At 46.2% G+C, this 17,661-nt stretch overlaps 1 protein-coding gene across 7 annotated transcripts in view; it reads left to right on the top strand.

Annotated features, from left to right (window-relative positions):
* AGAP1 (ArfGAP with GTPase domain, ankyrin repeat and PH domain 1) overlaps positions 1–17,661 on the top strand; it is a 636,024-nt gene that overhangs the window by 502,873 nt on the left and 115,490 nt on the right. For all 7 annotated transcript variants that reach the window (XM_063933229.1, XM_063933230.1, XM_063933228.1 and 4 more), the window contains one exon: positions 16,417–16,521. In XM_063933229.1, coding sequence (XP_063789299.1) covers positions 16,417–16,521 — 105 coding nt within the window. The remainder of the gene's footprint in view (positions 1–16,416; positions 16,522–17,661) is intronic.

Here is a 17,661-nt window from a genome sequence, read left to right as displayed (position 1 = left end):
GGTACAGATTGGAATGTCGAGACGTTTCCCCTTCGCAGGCTCCTGAAGTCTGCTTTACCAAGGTCTCCCTCCGACAAGGAGGCAGTATGGGAAAAAATTCACAAGCTGTATTCCCACCAGGTGATAATTAAATTACCTCTCCTACTACAAGAAAAGGGGTATTATTCCACACTATATTGTGGTACTGAAGCCAGAAGGCTAGGTGAGACTTATTCTAAAAAATTTTTGAACACTTACAAAGGTTCAAATCAAGATGGAGTCACTCAGAGCAGTGATAACGAACCAGGAAGAAGGGGACTATATAGTGTCCCGGGACATCAGGGATGCTTACCTCTATGTCCCAAAGTTGCCCTTCTCACTAAGGGTACCTCAGGTTCGTGGTGCAGAACTGTCACTATCAGTTTCAGACGCTGCCGTTTGGATTGTCCACGGCACCCCGGGTCTTTACCAAGGTAATGGCCGAAATGATGATTCTTCTTCGAAGAAAAGGCGTCTTAATTATCCCTTACTTGGATGATCTCCTGATAAGGGCATAGTCCAGGGAACAGTTGGAGGTCGGAGTAGCACTATCTCGGATACTGCTACAACAGCACGGGTGGATTCTAAATATTCCAAAATCGCAGCTGATCCCGACGACACGTCTGCTGTGCCTAGGGATGATTCTGGACACAGTCCAGAAAAAGGTGTTTCTCCCGGAAGAGAAAGCCAGGGAGTTATCCGAGCTAGTCAGGAACCTCCTAAAAACAGTGCATCATTGCACAAGGGTCCTGGTAAAAATGGTGGCTTCCTACGAAGCAATTCCATTCGGCAGATTTCACGCAAGAACTTTTCAGTGGGATCTGCTGGACAAATGGTCCGGATCGCATCTTCAGATGCATCAGCGGATAACCCTATATCCAAGGACAAGGGTGTCTCTCCTGTGGTGGTTATAGAGTGCTCATCTTCTAGAGGGCCGCAGATTCGGCATTCAGGATTGGATGCTGGTGACCACGGAGCCCAGCCCGAGAGGCTGGGGAGCAGTCACACAAGGAAAAAATTTCCAGGGAGTGTGATCAAGTCTGGAGACTTTTCTCCACATAAATATACTGGAGCTAAGGGTAAATTTATAATGCTCTAAGCTTAGCAAGACCTCTGCTTGAAGGTCAGCCGGTATTGATCCAGTGGGAAAAACATCACGGCAGTCGCCCACGTAAACAGACAGGGCGACACAAGAAGCAGGAGGGCAATGGCAAAAACTGCAAGGACTTTTCGCTGGGCGGAAAATCATGTGATAGCACTGTCAGCAGTGTTTCATCCCGGGAATGGAAACTGGGAAGCAGACTTCCTCAGCAGGCACGACCTCCACCCGGGAGAGTGGAAACTTCATCGGGAAGTTTTTTCCACATGATTGTAAACCGTTGGGAAATACCAAAGGTGGACATGATGGCGTCCCGTCTGAACAAAAAACGGGACAGGTATTGCGCCAGGTCAAGAGACCCTCAGGCAATAGCTGTGGACGTTCTGGTAACACCGTGGGTGTACCAGTCGGTGTATGTGTTCCCTCCTCTGCTTCTCATACCTAAGGTGCTGAGAATTATAAGACGTAGAGGAGTAAGAACTATACTCATGGCTCCGGATTGGCCAAGAAGGACTTGGTACCCGGAACTTCAAGAGATGCTTACAGAGGTCTTATGGCCTCTGCTGCTAAGAAGGGATTTGCTTCAGCAAGTACCATGTCTGTTCCAAGACTTACCGCAGCTGCGTTTGTCGGCATGGCGGTGGAACGCCGGATCCTAAGGGAAAAAGGCATTCCGGAAGAGGTCATTCCTACCCTGGTCAAAGCCAGAAAGGAGGTGACCGCACAACATTATCACCACATGTGGCGAAAATATGTTGCGTGGTGTGAGGCCAGGATGGCCCCACAAAGAAATTTCAACTCGGTCGTTTCCTGCATTTCCTGCAAACAGGAGTGTCTATGGGCCGCAAATTGGGGTCCATTAAGGTTCAAATTTCGGCCCTGTCGATTTTCTTCCAGAAAGAATTGGCTTCAGTTCCTGAAGTCCAGAAGTTTGTCAAGGGAGTATTGCATATACAACCCCCTTTTGTGCCTCCAGTGGCACTGTGGGATCTCAACGTAGTTCTGGGATTCCTCAAATCACATTGGTTTAAAACCAGTCAAATCTGTGGATTTGAAGCATCTCACATGAAAAGTGACCATGCTCTTGGCCCTGGCCTGGACCAGGCGAGTGTCAAATTGGTGGTTTTTTCTCAAAAAAGCCCATATCTGTTTGTCCATTCGGACAGGGCAGAGCTGCGGACTCGTCCCCAGTTCTCTCCCTAAGGTGGTGTCAGTGTTTCACCTGAACCAGCTTATTGTGGTGCCTTGCACCTACTAGGGACTTGGAGGACTCCAAGTTGCTAGATGTTGTCAGGGCCCTGAAAATATGTTCCAGGACGGCTGGAGTCAGGAAAACTGACTTGCTGTTATCCTGTATGCACCCAACAAACTGGGTGCTCTTGCTTCTAAGCAGACTATTGCTAGTTGGATGTGTAATACAATTCAGCTTGCACATTCTGTGGCAGGCCTGCCACAGCCAAAATATGTAAATGCCCATTCCACAAGGAAGGTGGGCTCATCTTGGGCGGCTGCCCGAGGGGTCTCGGCTTTACAACTTTGCCGAGCGGTTATTTAGTCAGGGGCAAACACGTTTGTAAAATCCTACAAATTTGATACCCTGGCTAAGGAGGACCTGGAGTTCTCTCATTCGGTGCTGCAGAGTCATCCGCACTCTCCCGCCCGTTTGGGAGCTTTGGTATTATCCCCATGGTCCTTTCAGGAACCCCAGCATCCACTAGGACGATAGAGAAAATAAGAATTTACTTACCGATAATTCTATTTCTCGGAGTCCGTAGTGGATGCTGGGCGCCCATCCCAAGTGCGGATTGTCTGCAATACTTGTACATAGTTACAAAAATCGGGTTATTATTGTTGTGAGCCATCTTTTCAGAGGCTCCGCTGTTATCATACTGTTAACTGGGTTCAGATCACAGGTTGTACAGTGTGATTGGTGTGGCTGGTATGAGTCTTACCCGGGATTCAAAATCCTTCCTTATTGTGTACGCTCGTCCGGGCACAGTACCTAACTGAGGCTTGGAGGAGGGTCATAGGGGGAGGAGCCAGTACACACCACCTGATCGTAAAGCTTTACTTTTTGTGCCCTGTCTCCTGCGGAGCCGCTATTCCCCATGGTCCTTTCAGGAACCCCAGCATCCACTACGGACTCCGAGAAATAGAATTATCGGTAAGTAAATTCTTATTTATTCATATCAGTCTGGCTGAGGTACCAACCTATATTCCCATCACACAGAGACACACATGCACAGACCATGCTAGCGTACTCAGAACTTTTGCCAGACTCCCGAATTCTGGGAAATCTGCACAGACTGCAGCGAGAGCAGGCCACCCTCCTGCAGCTTGGTTCCGGTATGAATGGTCGACCATGTTATGGTCAATAGTCATTAGGTCGACCACTATTGGTCGACATGGACAAACGGTCGACACATGAAAAGGTCGACACATGAAAAGGTCGACATGAGGGGGGGTTCACTTTTTTTGGTGTCATTTTCTGCGTAAAGTGACGGGGAACCCCAATTAGTGCACCGCGTCCCCTCGCATGGCTCGCTTTGCTCGGCATGCTTCGGGCAAGGTGTCTCGCTCCGCTACCGCTGCGTTCGGCACAGATTACCGTTCCATATCGTAGTCCACGTGGATCGTAAACTATGGAAAAGTTCCCCAAAACAAAATTTTTTGGAAAAACGCATGTCGACCTTTTCATGTGTCGACCATGTCAATGTCGACCTAATGACTGTCGACCATAACATGGTCGACCAACCAAACGGATACCCCGCAGAATGCCCACTTCCTAAAGAAATGGACATGGAGGGGGGATGTGTCTCATGAGTCTCCCCTTTTTTGCAATGTCAGGAGTTCTTCACTTCTGGGGTTGGGCCCACCTCCCGCACTGGCCATCTGGATCTCCCCTCAGAAAGATGGACTATATGACGCATACATGGGTTCATTTTATCGGATGCCTAAATCGAATAGCATGTTTTTTTATTAAGTAGACTGCGACACATGCAAACAGTGCTGTAGGAAGGGCTGTGCAAGTGATGCCGTCGCCCTAGGGCCGTCACCGTAGCTGCCCCATGGCCCATGCATCTGGCTAACACCCTGTGGCCAGAGCCGGGTATGCACTGTGCAGCGTGTGTAGAGCATCGGTGCAGCTGTCCACTACTATTGCCTCTGTTCCCACCCCCTCTTGTGGCGTCAGGGGTTCAGTGCTGGGACAGGGCAACAGTGAGCCCTCCTCTGACACTGCATGGGAACATGGGGAGAACATGCAAACTCCACACTGATAGTGCCCTGAATGGGACTCCTATCGCCAAAAATGCTAACCACTCTGCCCCCCTGCCACATGTAGCCCTATAGTTGCTAAGTATCAGTAACACCCCCTGATACTTCTGTTTCTGTCTGTTTAGGAGTTCTCTGACTTCAGAGTCTAGACCCAGGTGTTGACTAGTCTGCACAAATGGTTTGATAGCACATTTCTGTGCAGCGGGGAAATTAATTATTAGTGGCAGTCAAATTGCTGTAAAATTAATCCCTCTGCTGCCTGGAGGCTTGCGATACTTGGTGATCTGGGTTTACCGCATTAGTTTTCCACTAAAATTGCCCCTTGAGCTCTTGACAAGTGATTACTACAACTGTGTCCTGGCCCTTGCAGTGTGGCAGGAGGTGCTGATGAATTAGCACTGAGAATGATTACACACGTTTATTATTCACATACAAGGTTATATGCGTTACAGCATTTTTGCGTGGAACATGAGTCTTGCCTGATTTAACCCCTGCGCTCCCATGGCTCCTTTTTTCCTACCTCCGACTATGCCCTTTCTGGAACCTAACCTCCCAATAATTAACCGACACGTCTCACCATGCCCTGCAGGTAATAGTGCCCGCCACACAGCTTCTCTATAAATCATTCTGATATCCTGCCATGGATGGCACCCGGGCAGCATTGTGAATAATTCAGGTAATTTGGAGGACAGGCCTATTGTATAAAGCAGGTCATGATCCACAGACGTCAGGATGCATCTTCTATTTACACCTATGTTTGAGAGCTGTGGGCAGATTCTTTAAGTAGCCTAATCTTTTATTCTTTTTTTTTTTTTTCCCTTTCTTCCTCATTACCTAGAACTTACAGCTTTTTTGTTTTTTTGTAATTGCCAACCTCAGTATACTGGAAAATACATTTTCTCCCTAAGGACTTACCTGATCGGGGATATACAAGTTTAATCTATGTTCTTGAGCATGGGTAGGCATTATCCAGCACTCCAACTGCTGTGAAACTACGCATCCCAGCCTTTCCTGCCACAGATTTAGCATACCCTAACAGCATACCTGTTACAGAGCATGCTGGGATATGTAGTTCCACAATAGCTGGAGTGCCAAAAGCTGCTCTAGAGCAGATATAAGAACCCAGTGGCTCTCCAGCTGATGGGAGTGCCCCGTTTTTGGCCGAGCCTGTTCTAGAAGAACAGCATATATATACACAGTTTGGGAAGTAAAAATAAAGGTAAATGCTGTTACACTTCTAATTAAACAGGCAGAAAAAAAAGTACTTATATCCACAATGCTTACAAGCCATTACAGTCCTACCTAGAGAACGGAATGAAAAGCAGGATGAGGTTGGAGGTGGACTGCCCAGGGGCGTGAATGTAATCATGCAAATAGAGCCAGAGTGCCTCACCTGTAGAGACCATTCCTCCCAGTAATGACTGATTACCAGTAATAATGGCTATTATTATGTCAAGCACAGACCCACAGTTGCTGAAAGAGTGAGAGTTAGAGCCACACAAATCTGTCTCCACAAAATCTACACGGAATAAATCACTTTGTTTCCCACTTCTAAGGCCAGTACATCACTTCTTTCCAAAAGAAAGGGCCACAGCACATTCCTAATTGGGGTGTTGGATATCATTCTGGTACTCAGTAGGTTAAATGGCCAACAAACCTTCCTCCCCATCACTTTTGCAAGGCTTTGCCGGGCAGTTTTGCACAGTCTCCGGGTTCTGTAGAGGTAACACATCTCCTGTAGAGCTGCAGGTGCCGTGACTCCACCTCTGAGTAATTGCACGCTGCAGACGCCGCCTTCCTCCCTGTGTTATTTACACTGTAATTCATTTGTTTTACTCTGCAATTGGCAGCTGACAGGCTGTAATTTCACGGCTTGTAATAAAAAGGTGTCTCATAATCTGCTTCATTTAGCAGCGGAGCCTCTAATGAAATTAACTGCAGCCCTAATTATTCCTGTGAATACTAACGACCCACCGTCACGACTCCCTGCGAGAAGGACACTGGAGTTTCGTCTGGCGCGTCTCGTGCGAGGAACAGAGGTCGGACTTAAGGGGGCTAGTCCCCATCCCTCCTTCTTGGCATTCTTTCTGCAAAGTTGTCATTGAACATCTCTTCCATTGTGTGTTATACGTGCTCTGCTCAATGACTGGATCTACTCTCCTGACAATACATAGCGCACACTGGATGTCACAATAGGATTATGTTTAAATAGCTCATTGACACCACGCTGTACGTCTCTGCCAAGCTTGTCGCGCACGTCTAATTTACGGCACCGTAACCTGCCTTACTCGCGTTGCATGTCCCTGGTAATATCCGGGCTCTGAGCCCTCTGCTGTGTGCACACAGAAACTTATCAGCAAGTCAGGCTCTATCCCTTAATGAATAGAGAGTGCTGAAGTAAGCGTTAGGTAATTGAGTTTATAATTAATTACCCAGAACCCTCATCAGATAACGCGCTTGTAGAGAATCATTTTATTTTTTTTATCACAATCTCTGTCCTTCTGTGTCCCCCGGGCCTGCCCTTCCCTGTCCTTGTCCTGGCTGCCATACGCACTTATCTCTGGCCAAGCCTGGCCACTGGCCCTCCCTGTGTCCCCAGGGTGATGATGGATGAGCTGAAGGAGTGAACCCATTGGTGATGGCACCTATTCATGGCAGCGATAGTTCCCCCCTAGCACTGTCCGCCTGTGTCACTCATGTAGCGGCCTGACATCTCCCAACAAAGGCCTGGGAAGTTTAGAGACCGTCAGCCCTACTCTTCCCAGAATCAGTATTACCCCCATCACAAAGGCCACCCATGGTTCCTATCTCCTGCTTCATTCCCACCAACAATGCAGCTGCAAATGAGCGTTATTCAGTGCGTGTCTGCTCGGGGTCTTATCACTCACAGACTGAGAAGAGGATCCAGTGCTTTGATTGATCCCTCTGTGATTAGGGGGAAGTTTATCTGTGAACACTTTGCTCCCTCCCTTCACTCCATCCACACATTCTCCTGCACTTTGCTCCGCTCGCTAATCTTCTTTCCACAAATTGTTTTTTCCATTATCTACCTTGCCCTCTCTTTCTTTCTCGCCTTTATTTTCTTGTATCTTCCTCTGATCCGCTTCTGACAGTACCTTGTCACCCATCTCGCTCTGTACACAGTCTGTCTCCTCGCCATTCTCTAGCACAGGCAGAAAAGGTCCGAGCACAAGTCAGTCATGTCCTACTGGGGATTGGACACACAGTGCCTACTGTCCATTAGCACGGTACCTTGGCTTACTGCCTCCCTGTCTTATCTTGTGCCTGGCAGAAAATGTTCCTGTACTGGAGGCTCCGTAGCCTGCTTACAACAGTATATTGGAGATCTGATATAAGCACAGATAACACTAAATCCTTTCCGTATGTCATTTATGGCTTGTGTTTTTTGTGTAATTAACTCCGTGTGTTGTGGTTACACTCACAGGTGGCTTAAAATCGTGCGTGGCGAACTACATGGCGGAGTGACAGTCGTGGGTTCTAAAAACGAGGCTTACGGTTTTTTCGGACAGTCTTTTGTAAGCTCTGCAGAACCAATAATTTAGTCCACGATCTGGCTAAGGACCAGTGACTTCGCCCCCAAACTGGTGGGTGAGAAGTCAGGAGTTATGGTTTATTTAGTAACAAAAAAAAATGATATAGATATATATATATATTTTATATCCCAGTAGAATGCCCGGCACTTGCTGCAGACAAAATACAAACCAGGGTGCCCTCCGCAAATGGAATCATGCATACAGTACAAAAAAGGCAGCTTCACTCCCGGATTGGTTAAACGTGCAAAAACTTGTATTGAAACGTTTGTTTTTGCACTTTTGAGAAATCCAGGAGTGCCGCTGCCTTTTTTGTAATGTGTGTGTATATAGATAGATAGATAGATAGATAGATAGATATGGAATATATATTAAAATACTAACTTAATTTCTTATTTTTAATTTTATTGCAATGAGAGAACGGACGGCACCTTAAACACCTTAAATAGTTTAGAACCGTACTGGAACTTTTGGGGCAGTTCCGGAGAATAAACCACAAGCATATGAATTCTGCAGGAAAGGAAATTTGATCTTCTCATTTTTGTTTGCGTTCGGTTGCGTTAACGGTTACTGTCGTTAACTCGGTTAATGTGATAATTTCTACTCATTTTTAAATAGAGCATAATGATTTCATTGATAGACGGAGCACAATACACCTTAAAGCCTAGATATAGAGACTAGCTGTAGAAGCTGAAAAGTGGAAGTCTGAGGTTACTTGGGTCAGTTAGGGATATTTAACTCTTAGGGAGAGTGGGTAGAGCGTGTTCCCGATCCGGTGTCACAAAGATTGGTGTTCTCTCTAGGCACGCTGCCCTCAGAGATACAATATGTCTGTCATTGTGCAATGTGACACTCCAGGCCTGCAGGGGGGGAAGAGAGGGCGGGGGAGGGCTGAGCAAGGTGGCAGGGCAGAGTATCATTATCAGACGTAATTGATAAATAATATCCCTCATAAATACTGCCAGTCCTTCAATTAGTTTTCTGTAAAGTTCGGGATGGGGAAGTGATGGCCTGTCAAAGTGACAATGGATGACAAAAATTAATAAATTGCCTTCTAAATAGTGCGGACACTTAAAGAAAAATTGGGCAGCCAATTTAGCCCAGCGGGAGGTGGGGGGCCGGGGGCTTTTTTCTCGTTTTTATTTTGTGCTCTTGTCGGGCCTCTAATGTTGTCTAGGCTTTATTAATGATAACGGAGCCTCCGCTGCCGCTTATGTTGCTACGGGCAACTTTGTTCATTAAAATTAAAGCCGCCGTTTAATCCCATTAGCCGCTCTCTGGGTAGCTCCTGTCGCTGACAGTATACAGGGAGGGGGGGGGGCTGGAGATGGGGCTCTGCCCTGTGGACGGCAGGGTCGGCAGAAATGCTTATTTACTGTTTTCTTTAAATATATATATGTGTGTGTGTGTGTGTGCGTGTGTGTATATATATATATATATATATATAATTGTCCATGGCTTTTACTTGTATAAACCCTACACCCCTTTCAATAGATAGGGTTAGTAATATATATATATATATATATATATATACACACAGATAGATAGATAGATAGATATATATATACATATACTCACACACTTCTGTTTTCATGCAAACTGTTAATAACCCTATATTCCTTTTCGTCAACTGATTTTAATTAGTGTAGTGAATTGACGAGCAATGATCCCCTGGTATTACCGCGCTGTCTGTAAATAAATTGTATCATACGCTCTCAAGGAGAATCTGTGAAGTTAAAAAAAAAAAAAAAAAGGCTCGTTAGAGGCTCGTTGCAGTTTTGTGTTTATTTGCCCACGTTAATTGCTGCCCAACAGTTATCGGTGCAGAAGCGAGCGCGCAGAATGCGCAAGGCCAGAAAATATGAAACAAATTGGGGTTGGCACTCTGCATGGCACTTAAATGTTGAATATGAAATCCAGGTTAGATGAGAAAAGATGTGAAAAATCGCAGGGAGCGCTGTAAACTGTCTGCACGGCACCTCGAGACGGCCGCACGGAGCCTCTACACTTAGTAATAAATGTGTCTGTCCTTGTTTTCCATTTGTATTTGCTAATAACAATGTGAGCTAATGTGCGCTGCGTGGAGATGCAGAGAGAGAGATGAATGACAGTATCCGACTCATTGTGTCAGGGAGAGAGGGGGGGGTGGGGGGGGGGTCTGTGAGATGCGGAGGATGCGGCCACCTCTGGGGCCAAGATGTTTTTTTGCAAAGAAGCCCCAGTGGGTCACAGAACAATAGCGCACAGGACTTTATAGCATCTAGTGCTTAGTCCGTTCTCGCCGATGGTTGAGGTCGGTACCAGTTGGGGACTTGGTACTGCCCCGCCAGCTAAAGAGTTAACCGGCGGGAGAGAGGCTCCTGTTATAGATTGCACGCCCAAGCCTCCCCAGCCGCGTGGTATCAATCTGAGCTCCAGTATAATGTTCATGTTTTAGGCTCCAGAGCTGTCATGTGTAAGGAGCTGTGAAGATGTATATTTTGAAGAGCGAAAAAAGAGCAGACCCTGCTTTTTTATCCTGCCACCCTTTAATTGTTGACTAAAATCTAATAACTGTTGTGCTAAATGAGCCATTAAATGTCCTTCTCGTAAAACATTGTGTATCAAATGATTTTAATGTTAGAAGCATAATGTCACTTTCATCTTCATGACAAGAGGCAGATAGCTGGGAATGAGGAGATAGAGAATTAATGATGAGGCAAGCAGGAGCCGGGCTGATATCCTGCACCGAGCCACCATACGTACGCAGGGATCCAGGGCTGCATCCAGGACCTTTTACAAAGCACTCAGCAATGTCTCACTAGAATTGTCTTTCTCCGTGGCTGAGGGGTGAGGGCAGCTAGGGGACCTGGTATTATGGATAGGGATTAGAAGAATACCACGCTGATTGTCTATCTCATTATTTATTAACATTTATTTAGCGCACACATATTCCGCAGGGCTTTACAGATAGGTCAGTCATTTGCATCAGTCCCTGCGCCAGTGGAGCTAACAATCTATGGGGCAGATGTATTAACCCTGGAGAAGTGATAAAGCAGTGATAAGTGCAAGGTGATAACGCACCAGTCATTCAGCTCCAAACTGTAAATGTACATATTGGAGCTGATTGGCTGGTGCATTATCACCTTGCACTTATCAAGGCTTTATCACTTCTCCAGAGTTAACACATCTGCCCCTGTTTTCCCTATCACATTGGCACACACACGCACACACTAGGGTTTATGTCAGCAGCCAGTTAACCTACCAGAATGTTTTTGGTGGTGAGAGGAATCCGTTACACCTAGAGAAAACCCACTCTTATCGTAGGGAGAACATGCAAACTCCACACATATGGACAGTATCCGGGAATGAAACTCCTGCCCTCTGCTATGAGGCAGTCATGCTAACCACTGTGCTGCCCACTTATGGTGGATAGACTTACCGGGGAGTCTTATATGGGATGGTGCAAAAAACTTGGGGAAAAGGGGGAAGGCGGGAATCCTAAGCACTATGCACCATAGGTAATATCCACCATGTGTAGTTCCCAAAAATTAGTAATTGCAAAGCCAGATCTGGAGGGGCACCCCGACCGTTAACGTATTAGGAAAAAAATGAAAAAGCACTTGTGTATTATTCTTGTATCCAAATGGATTGTGATTATTCACCACTAAATGAAGTTTGGTATTGGTCATATGTATTCCTCCTTAGCGTCTATGCACTGAGACTGCAAGATATAAGAGACAGTGTGTTGTTTAGGGTGCACCTGCCATCAGCTGCATAATGGATTAATGACAGTACACATCTTTTACAGGAACTTTTTGGAGAGGTCAGAGCCTTTATTCCTGGCCTCAGTATGGCACATAGGTAGGAGCAGACGTTGTACCATGGGCTGCCTCTCCCACTACAAGTGGCCCACACAATGGCACAGACACCGTCGTTATGCCGGGGATTGCTGCTGCAGCTCTGTGTGCCTCCAGCTGGGAGAAAATAGTTCTTTTTAATTGTTGGCCTTGGGAGAGATAGGAAGGGGACAGCAGGAGGGGCAGGTGATGGAGCATCTTAATAATGGACCCCAGGTTGGAGAGATTGAAACCTTGGGGAGGTCATTACCACCCACCCGTGTCCACAGTGTCACCTATTTCTGGCTTTAACTGTTTTTAAATGATAGGATCTTTCTGAGGATAAAGTGCAAAGTATGACATGAGCACCTGGTCTCGCTGTCCCTGCCGGGTTTGGTTGGGATTTTCGCTGCAAAGGGAATATAAATGCCCAGAACTAGATGCACGGAGCCTATTAGCTGTCCCATAGGAGCAGTGACTTCTGTTCTGTTATATACAGAGTTATTCCTTATAGGAGTTACAGTTGCCACTGAGATTTTAGCATTTAAGACTCACCTTAATTTTAATAGGCAGATTAGGGTTGAAATTAGATTTGGTCTTTGGCAGCATCTCCTGTGGTGGAATATGGATTTGGTTCATCCCTACTTAGGACATATCTTTTTATAGGACAGAGAATGTGGGAAGGGGAAGGGGGGGGGTTTAGACCAACCAACTAGATTTCTTCCCAAACTGCAGTTTGCTTAATCATTTCTGAACGTTCCTTAGAACCTTCCGTCCTGTATCTGCATTTAGACCTCTCTCCGTTTTTCAAACGGCATCCTAAACCGGGCTCTTCCCTTGGCACAGGAAGGAGTAACGCTTGTGCCGCAGGAAGGCATATGAATCAATTAAAAGAGAATAATAAAACAAAAAGAATTTGTTACACCTCTGCCCCCATCTTCTCTCAGCTTCCGCCGTCGCCCCTCACCTTCCCCATCTCTGTATTTCTACTGGAATGTATCTATCGTTATTATAATGTGCATGTGTGTGTGTGTGTGTGTGTGTGTGTGTGTGTGTGTGTGTGTGTGTGTGTGTGTGTGTGTGTGGAGAGGGGGGTGTCGGCACAGGGCACTGAGAGTCTCCTGTCTCTGTCTCCCCTCTCTTTATTATTGTAAATTACTGCTGAGCTGTGGAGAGGTGAGCGGTTTAGCCAATTAGTGGCATTCGCGTTGGATTTACTTATCATTAGCAGTGCTCCTGTGCAGGGCTCTTTGAAGCCGGCTCCTGTGTGATGTCCTCCCAGCGGTGAGATGTTGGTAATGACAGATGGGTCACCGGGGTGACGTGACCTCGCCACCAACATCCTTTTATTGTTTTTTTTTTTGTTTTGTTTTTTTTCTTCTCTTCTTTTTATTCCCCAGGTTTTAGCAAATAGGACAGCGACAATAACAAGTTTCCTCTCCGCACACAGCAGGGGCTTGTGGGAGCCTCGGACGGCTCTATTAGCGTGTAGTGCTCACCAGCCCCCCCTCCTACACAGCGGCAGAAATATTGCCGACAGAAGGTGTGATTAGAGCGCTCTGATTAACCACGTCAGGACCAGGGGTCCACGCCGTACACTTGCGGAACGTATAGCAGCTTTGTGTTCCGTAGAATTAACCCTTTTATTGATGTAATCACAGTGGGCCTCTAACCACAACTTGTCCAGATTTCAGTGTCGCCTTTCCTTAATACCCCTGTTATGCAGCGCGCCCACAGACCCCTTTTTTGTGCATCCTTTGGCCTCTCTATTAGGATGTAACGTAGATCATTGGAAGTGATCACAGGCATCATACCAATAGGTTTAATATTAGATGGACGTCTACTGTTTGGTTTCTCTGTTTGCTGTTGCTCAGTTCTAGGCTTATTAGAATTTACTCCGGTCAGGTAAAGGGGATTGATATTGAGATGGGAGAGGTTTTTAGCCCGTGTCTCCATCATCTGTGTCGCATTCCACCAGATCCTCCCTGCCCCTGGTCAGTCTCTACCCCACCAACCTCTCCTCCTGCAGGCAGTACCGGATCGATAAATCTTTGCTGGTAAATAATTGCTATTGAGCTGTGTTTCCATGTAGGAGTGTGTGCGCTGTGTTGTGACAGCCCCGGGTAGGAGGGAGGGGGGCGGCGGCATCTGCCTTCTATGTAACGTCACACTGGGGCGCATACATAAGGGTAGTGTTTATTCCTTGCTCACTACGTTTAACCTGTGGTTTGGCCTGTCACTGGTGATACACTTGTCATTGAGCTCTTACCCAGGCATTACTTACAGATGTGTACATATACATCTTTTCTGCAGTCGTGCCGTCTTGGCGCTCCAGGTCTCGTGATAATCGTCTAGCGTTGGACGTATTTTTTTTGCCAAAAATGTGTCTTAATAGCAATGCAATGTATATCTGTGTGTGTGTGTGACTGAGTCTGTATATGAAGCACAACGGAACTTGTATTGGGGAAAAAAGCTGCAGCTGCTACATTGTAGCACTTCGTGTACAGATTCAGAGACTCCGTTGCGCGCAGATGTACACGTGCCATATATCAAATTAATCAGCACAGTCTCCTGTCGCATCCTAGCCACATCGCATTCCGACTAAGACGCATTTTCTGCATAAAGACGTTCAGTGCTGGCAGAGCCTCACGGGACCTGGCGCGCCTGCATCCATGTATGAACACACATCTGTATGTACACTGCACTTAAAAGCGGATTTGTGCTTTATAACAGTATGTAACACTGTAACCCCTACTGTGCACTACAAGCATACTATAAGGTACATTAATGGGGGGTTAGCCGCAAATATTAAGTATCCCCCCTATGTGTGATGGTGGGACCACAGCAGGTATCTCCACTACCAGCTGCAATCCCTCCATTCCCGTCCGCAGCTACCGCCGTCTGAACATGGCGGTTGCTCGTTGCAGCTGGTGCAGTGTGGCCAGCAACTCACTGAGCACATCGCAGGGACTGGCTCTTCCCTCCGGGTGCTCATTAATACATTCAGGTGATAGTATCACGCACAGATCGCATTGAATATGTGATCATTGGTAAATGGGCCCTTCAGTTCTTACATAAATGGAACAATGTACCCACTGTAGTAAATTATAGTAGTGTTAGTAGACAAATAATATAAAGCTACTTACTGTAAATTCTAAGTCCCGTCCAAGTCTCAGTTTGTTATTTGTGATTAAAACAAAAATGCTGAAGTGATGACATCACTGTGTATAAGAGTTGATGCCTTTATTAAAGCAGTTGTTGACTCTTAGACAACACCCCTGTTTATAATGTGGTCCTTTATGTAGCACAAGCCTTTACTTGGTGCTTTGGAGCCAGACCGTGCTGCTTGTCTGAAGGCAGCTGCTGCAGTGTCACTTTTTTCAGTCTGAGGGCTAGATGCATCATCGCTTAGAGAGTGATAAAATGGGCAGCCAATCAGGTCCTAACTGCCATGTCACAGGCCCTGTTTGAAAAATGTCAGGAGCTGATTGGCTGGTACTTTTTCACTCTCCAGTTTATCACTTTCCAAGCAATGATGCATCTGGCCCTGGAGAAGATCAAAAGTATAATTGTTCTATTCTAAGGTTTTCTACCGGATTGAGTCCTATTGCACCTCCAGATTGTGTGCCTGTCGGACGCCTTCTGATTGGCTGTGGGGTCCGGCTCTAGGTACACTGTCCGGGAGTTTGCTGCCTATTTACGACGTGATGGGAGGTTGTATATAGTGAAGGGTGCTTGTTCAAATTGTTTCAATGATTTTCTCAATATGTGCGTTAGCGTATGATTTATGGTTCCCCATGTTTATAAACACTAAAGGGGTGTCGCTTCTGTCAAAATAGTAATAAATAAGGTTATATTGGATGATGTAAGGCAGTGCGGATGGTGTAATGGTTAGCATTACTATCTCACAGCACTGAGGTCATGGGTTCGATTCCCATCTATGGCCCGATAAGTGTGGAGTTTGTATGTCCTCCTTGTGCTTGCATGAGTTCCCTCCGGGTACTACAGTTTCTTCCCACACTCCAAAGATATACTTGTAGGTTAATTGGGTTCCCAAAAAATTGACCCTAGTGTGTAATTGTGTGCGTGTAAATCTGTTTAGGGCAGCCTAGATGGGCCAAGTGGTTCTTATCTGCCATCACATTCTGTGTTTCTGTATCTCTGTATTTGCTTCAGTATGGGGCAGTGCAGTTGTCTGTTACTACATTTTGTAATGGCGTCTCTGTAAGAAAGCGTCATTTATAGTAAAGATTTGTTATTTTTCATTAAAATAAATATATAAAAAATTTTTTGAATGGGCCCTCTTGCTGGGTATTGCATTGCTTTCTCATTCCACCATTTTTCAGGATGATTTAGCCACTAGATGGCACTTTACCCACTGGAGTTCTTCAGGTAACTGCAGCAGAGCTAGCAATATGGTACCTTCCACTAGTATTAATAGATTTAAATATGCAGGTTTCCTGTCCACCATTGTGGAAGGATTTCCCTGCTACTAAGATGACTGACAGCTTCACAACCTGAGCAATATGCAAAAACATGTATGTAATATTTTCTGTGCCATTTAGGACCTATTTACTACTATGACATTTCTCTTATCAATGTCCTGTATTCTTGTGAAATTTCTGGCCTTGGACTTATTGTCTTTCTTTTGTAGGGAATGCTGCTAAAGCGAAGTGGAAAGTCGCTAAATAAGGAATGGAAGAAAAAATATGTCACACTGTCTGACAATGGAGTCCTTACTTATCACCCCAGTTTACATGTGAGTATTGTGGTCCTTCAGCCTACATTGCACCGTTGTGGCCCCATACAGGGGCTGAACTATTGGCATGTGTGTCTAAGCTGGAGTGGAGCTATTTGGGCCCATGTATCCACACTGAAGCTGAGCTATTTGTGCCCATGTGCCCACTCTGGAGCTGAGCTATTTGTGCCCATGTGCCCACTCTGGAGCTGAGCTATTTAGGCCCCAATGTCCACGCTTGTGCTGAGCGATTTGGGCCCCAATGTCCACGCTTGTGCTGAGCTATTTGGGCCCCAATGTCAACGCTTGTGCTGAGCTATTTGGGCCCCAATGTCCATGCTTGTGCTGAGCTATTTGAGCCCCAATGTCCACGCTTGTGCTGAGCTATTTGGGCCCCAATGTCCACGCTTATGCTGAGCTATTTGGGCCCCAATGTCCACGCTTGTGCTGAGCTATTTTGGCCCCAATGTCCACGCTTGTGCTGAGCTATTTTGGCCCCAATGTCCACGCTTGTGCTGAGCTATTTTGGCCCCAATGTCCAGGCTTGTGCTGAGCTATTTGGGCCCCAATGTCTACACTTGTGCTGAGCTATTTGGGCCCCAATGTCCACGCTTGTGCTGAGCTATTTGGGCCCCAATGTCCACGCTTGTGCTGAGCTATTTGGGCCCATGTATCCACACTGGAGCTGAGCTATTTGGGCCCACACGTCCATGGTGGAGCAGAGAGTAATTCGGGCCCACGTGTCCAGGCTGGAGCAGAGCTATTGGGCCCAAATATGAGTGAGTTCCTGATGCCAAGTTATATGTTGGATGCTGACCTTGAGCTTTGAAGGTACCAATGATGAGGTATACAGTGTTAGTTCTGCTTGTTCAGCAACAGTGCTGTATTATTCCTGGCTCCTAGTACTTTGCCCAGTCCTGCTTCAATCTGTTCACGACTAGACGCATAGACCTTATCGTAGTTATAATATAGCGATCACCTTCTACTTGGCACAGAGAGATAAGATGGACCTACTCTCAGTAGTCTAAGGGGGACATTTACTAAACAGTGATAAGAGCGGAGAAGTGAGCCAGTGGAGAAGTTGCCCCATCAACCAATCAGCAGCTCTGTATAATTTTATAGTATGCATATTATAGATATTACTTCAATGCTGATTGGTTG

Source organism: Pseudophryne corroboree, chromosome 7 (assembly GCF_028390025.1).
Source record: "Pseudophryne corroboree isolate aPseCor3 chromosome 7, aPseCor3.hap2, whole genome shotgun sequence".
In the NCBI taxonomy this organism is placed as follows: Eukaryota; Metazoa; Chordata; class Amphibia; order Anura; family Myobatrachidae; genus Pseudophryne; species Pseudophryne corroboree.
This window is presented reverse-complemented; position numbering and strand designations above follow the sequence as displayed.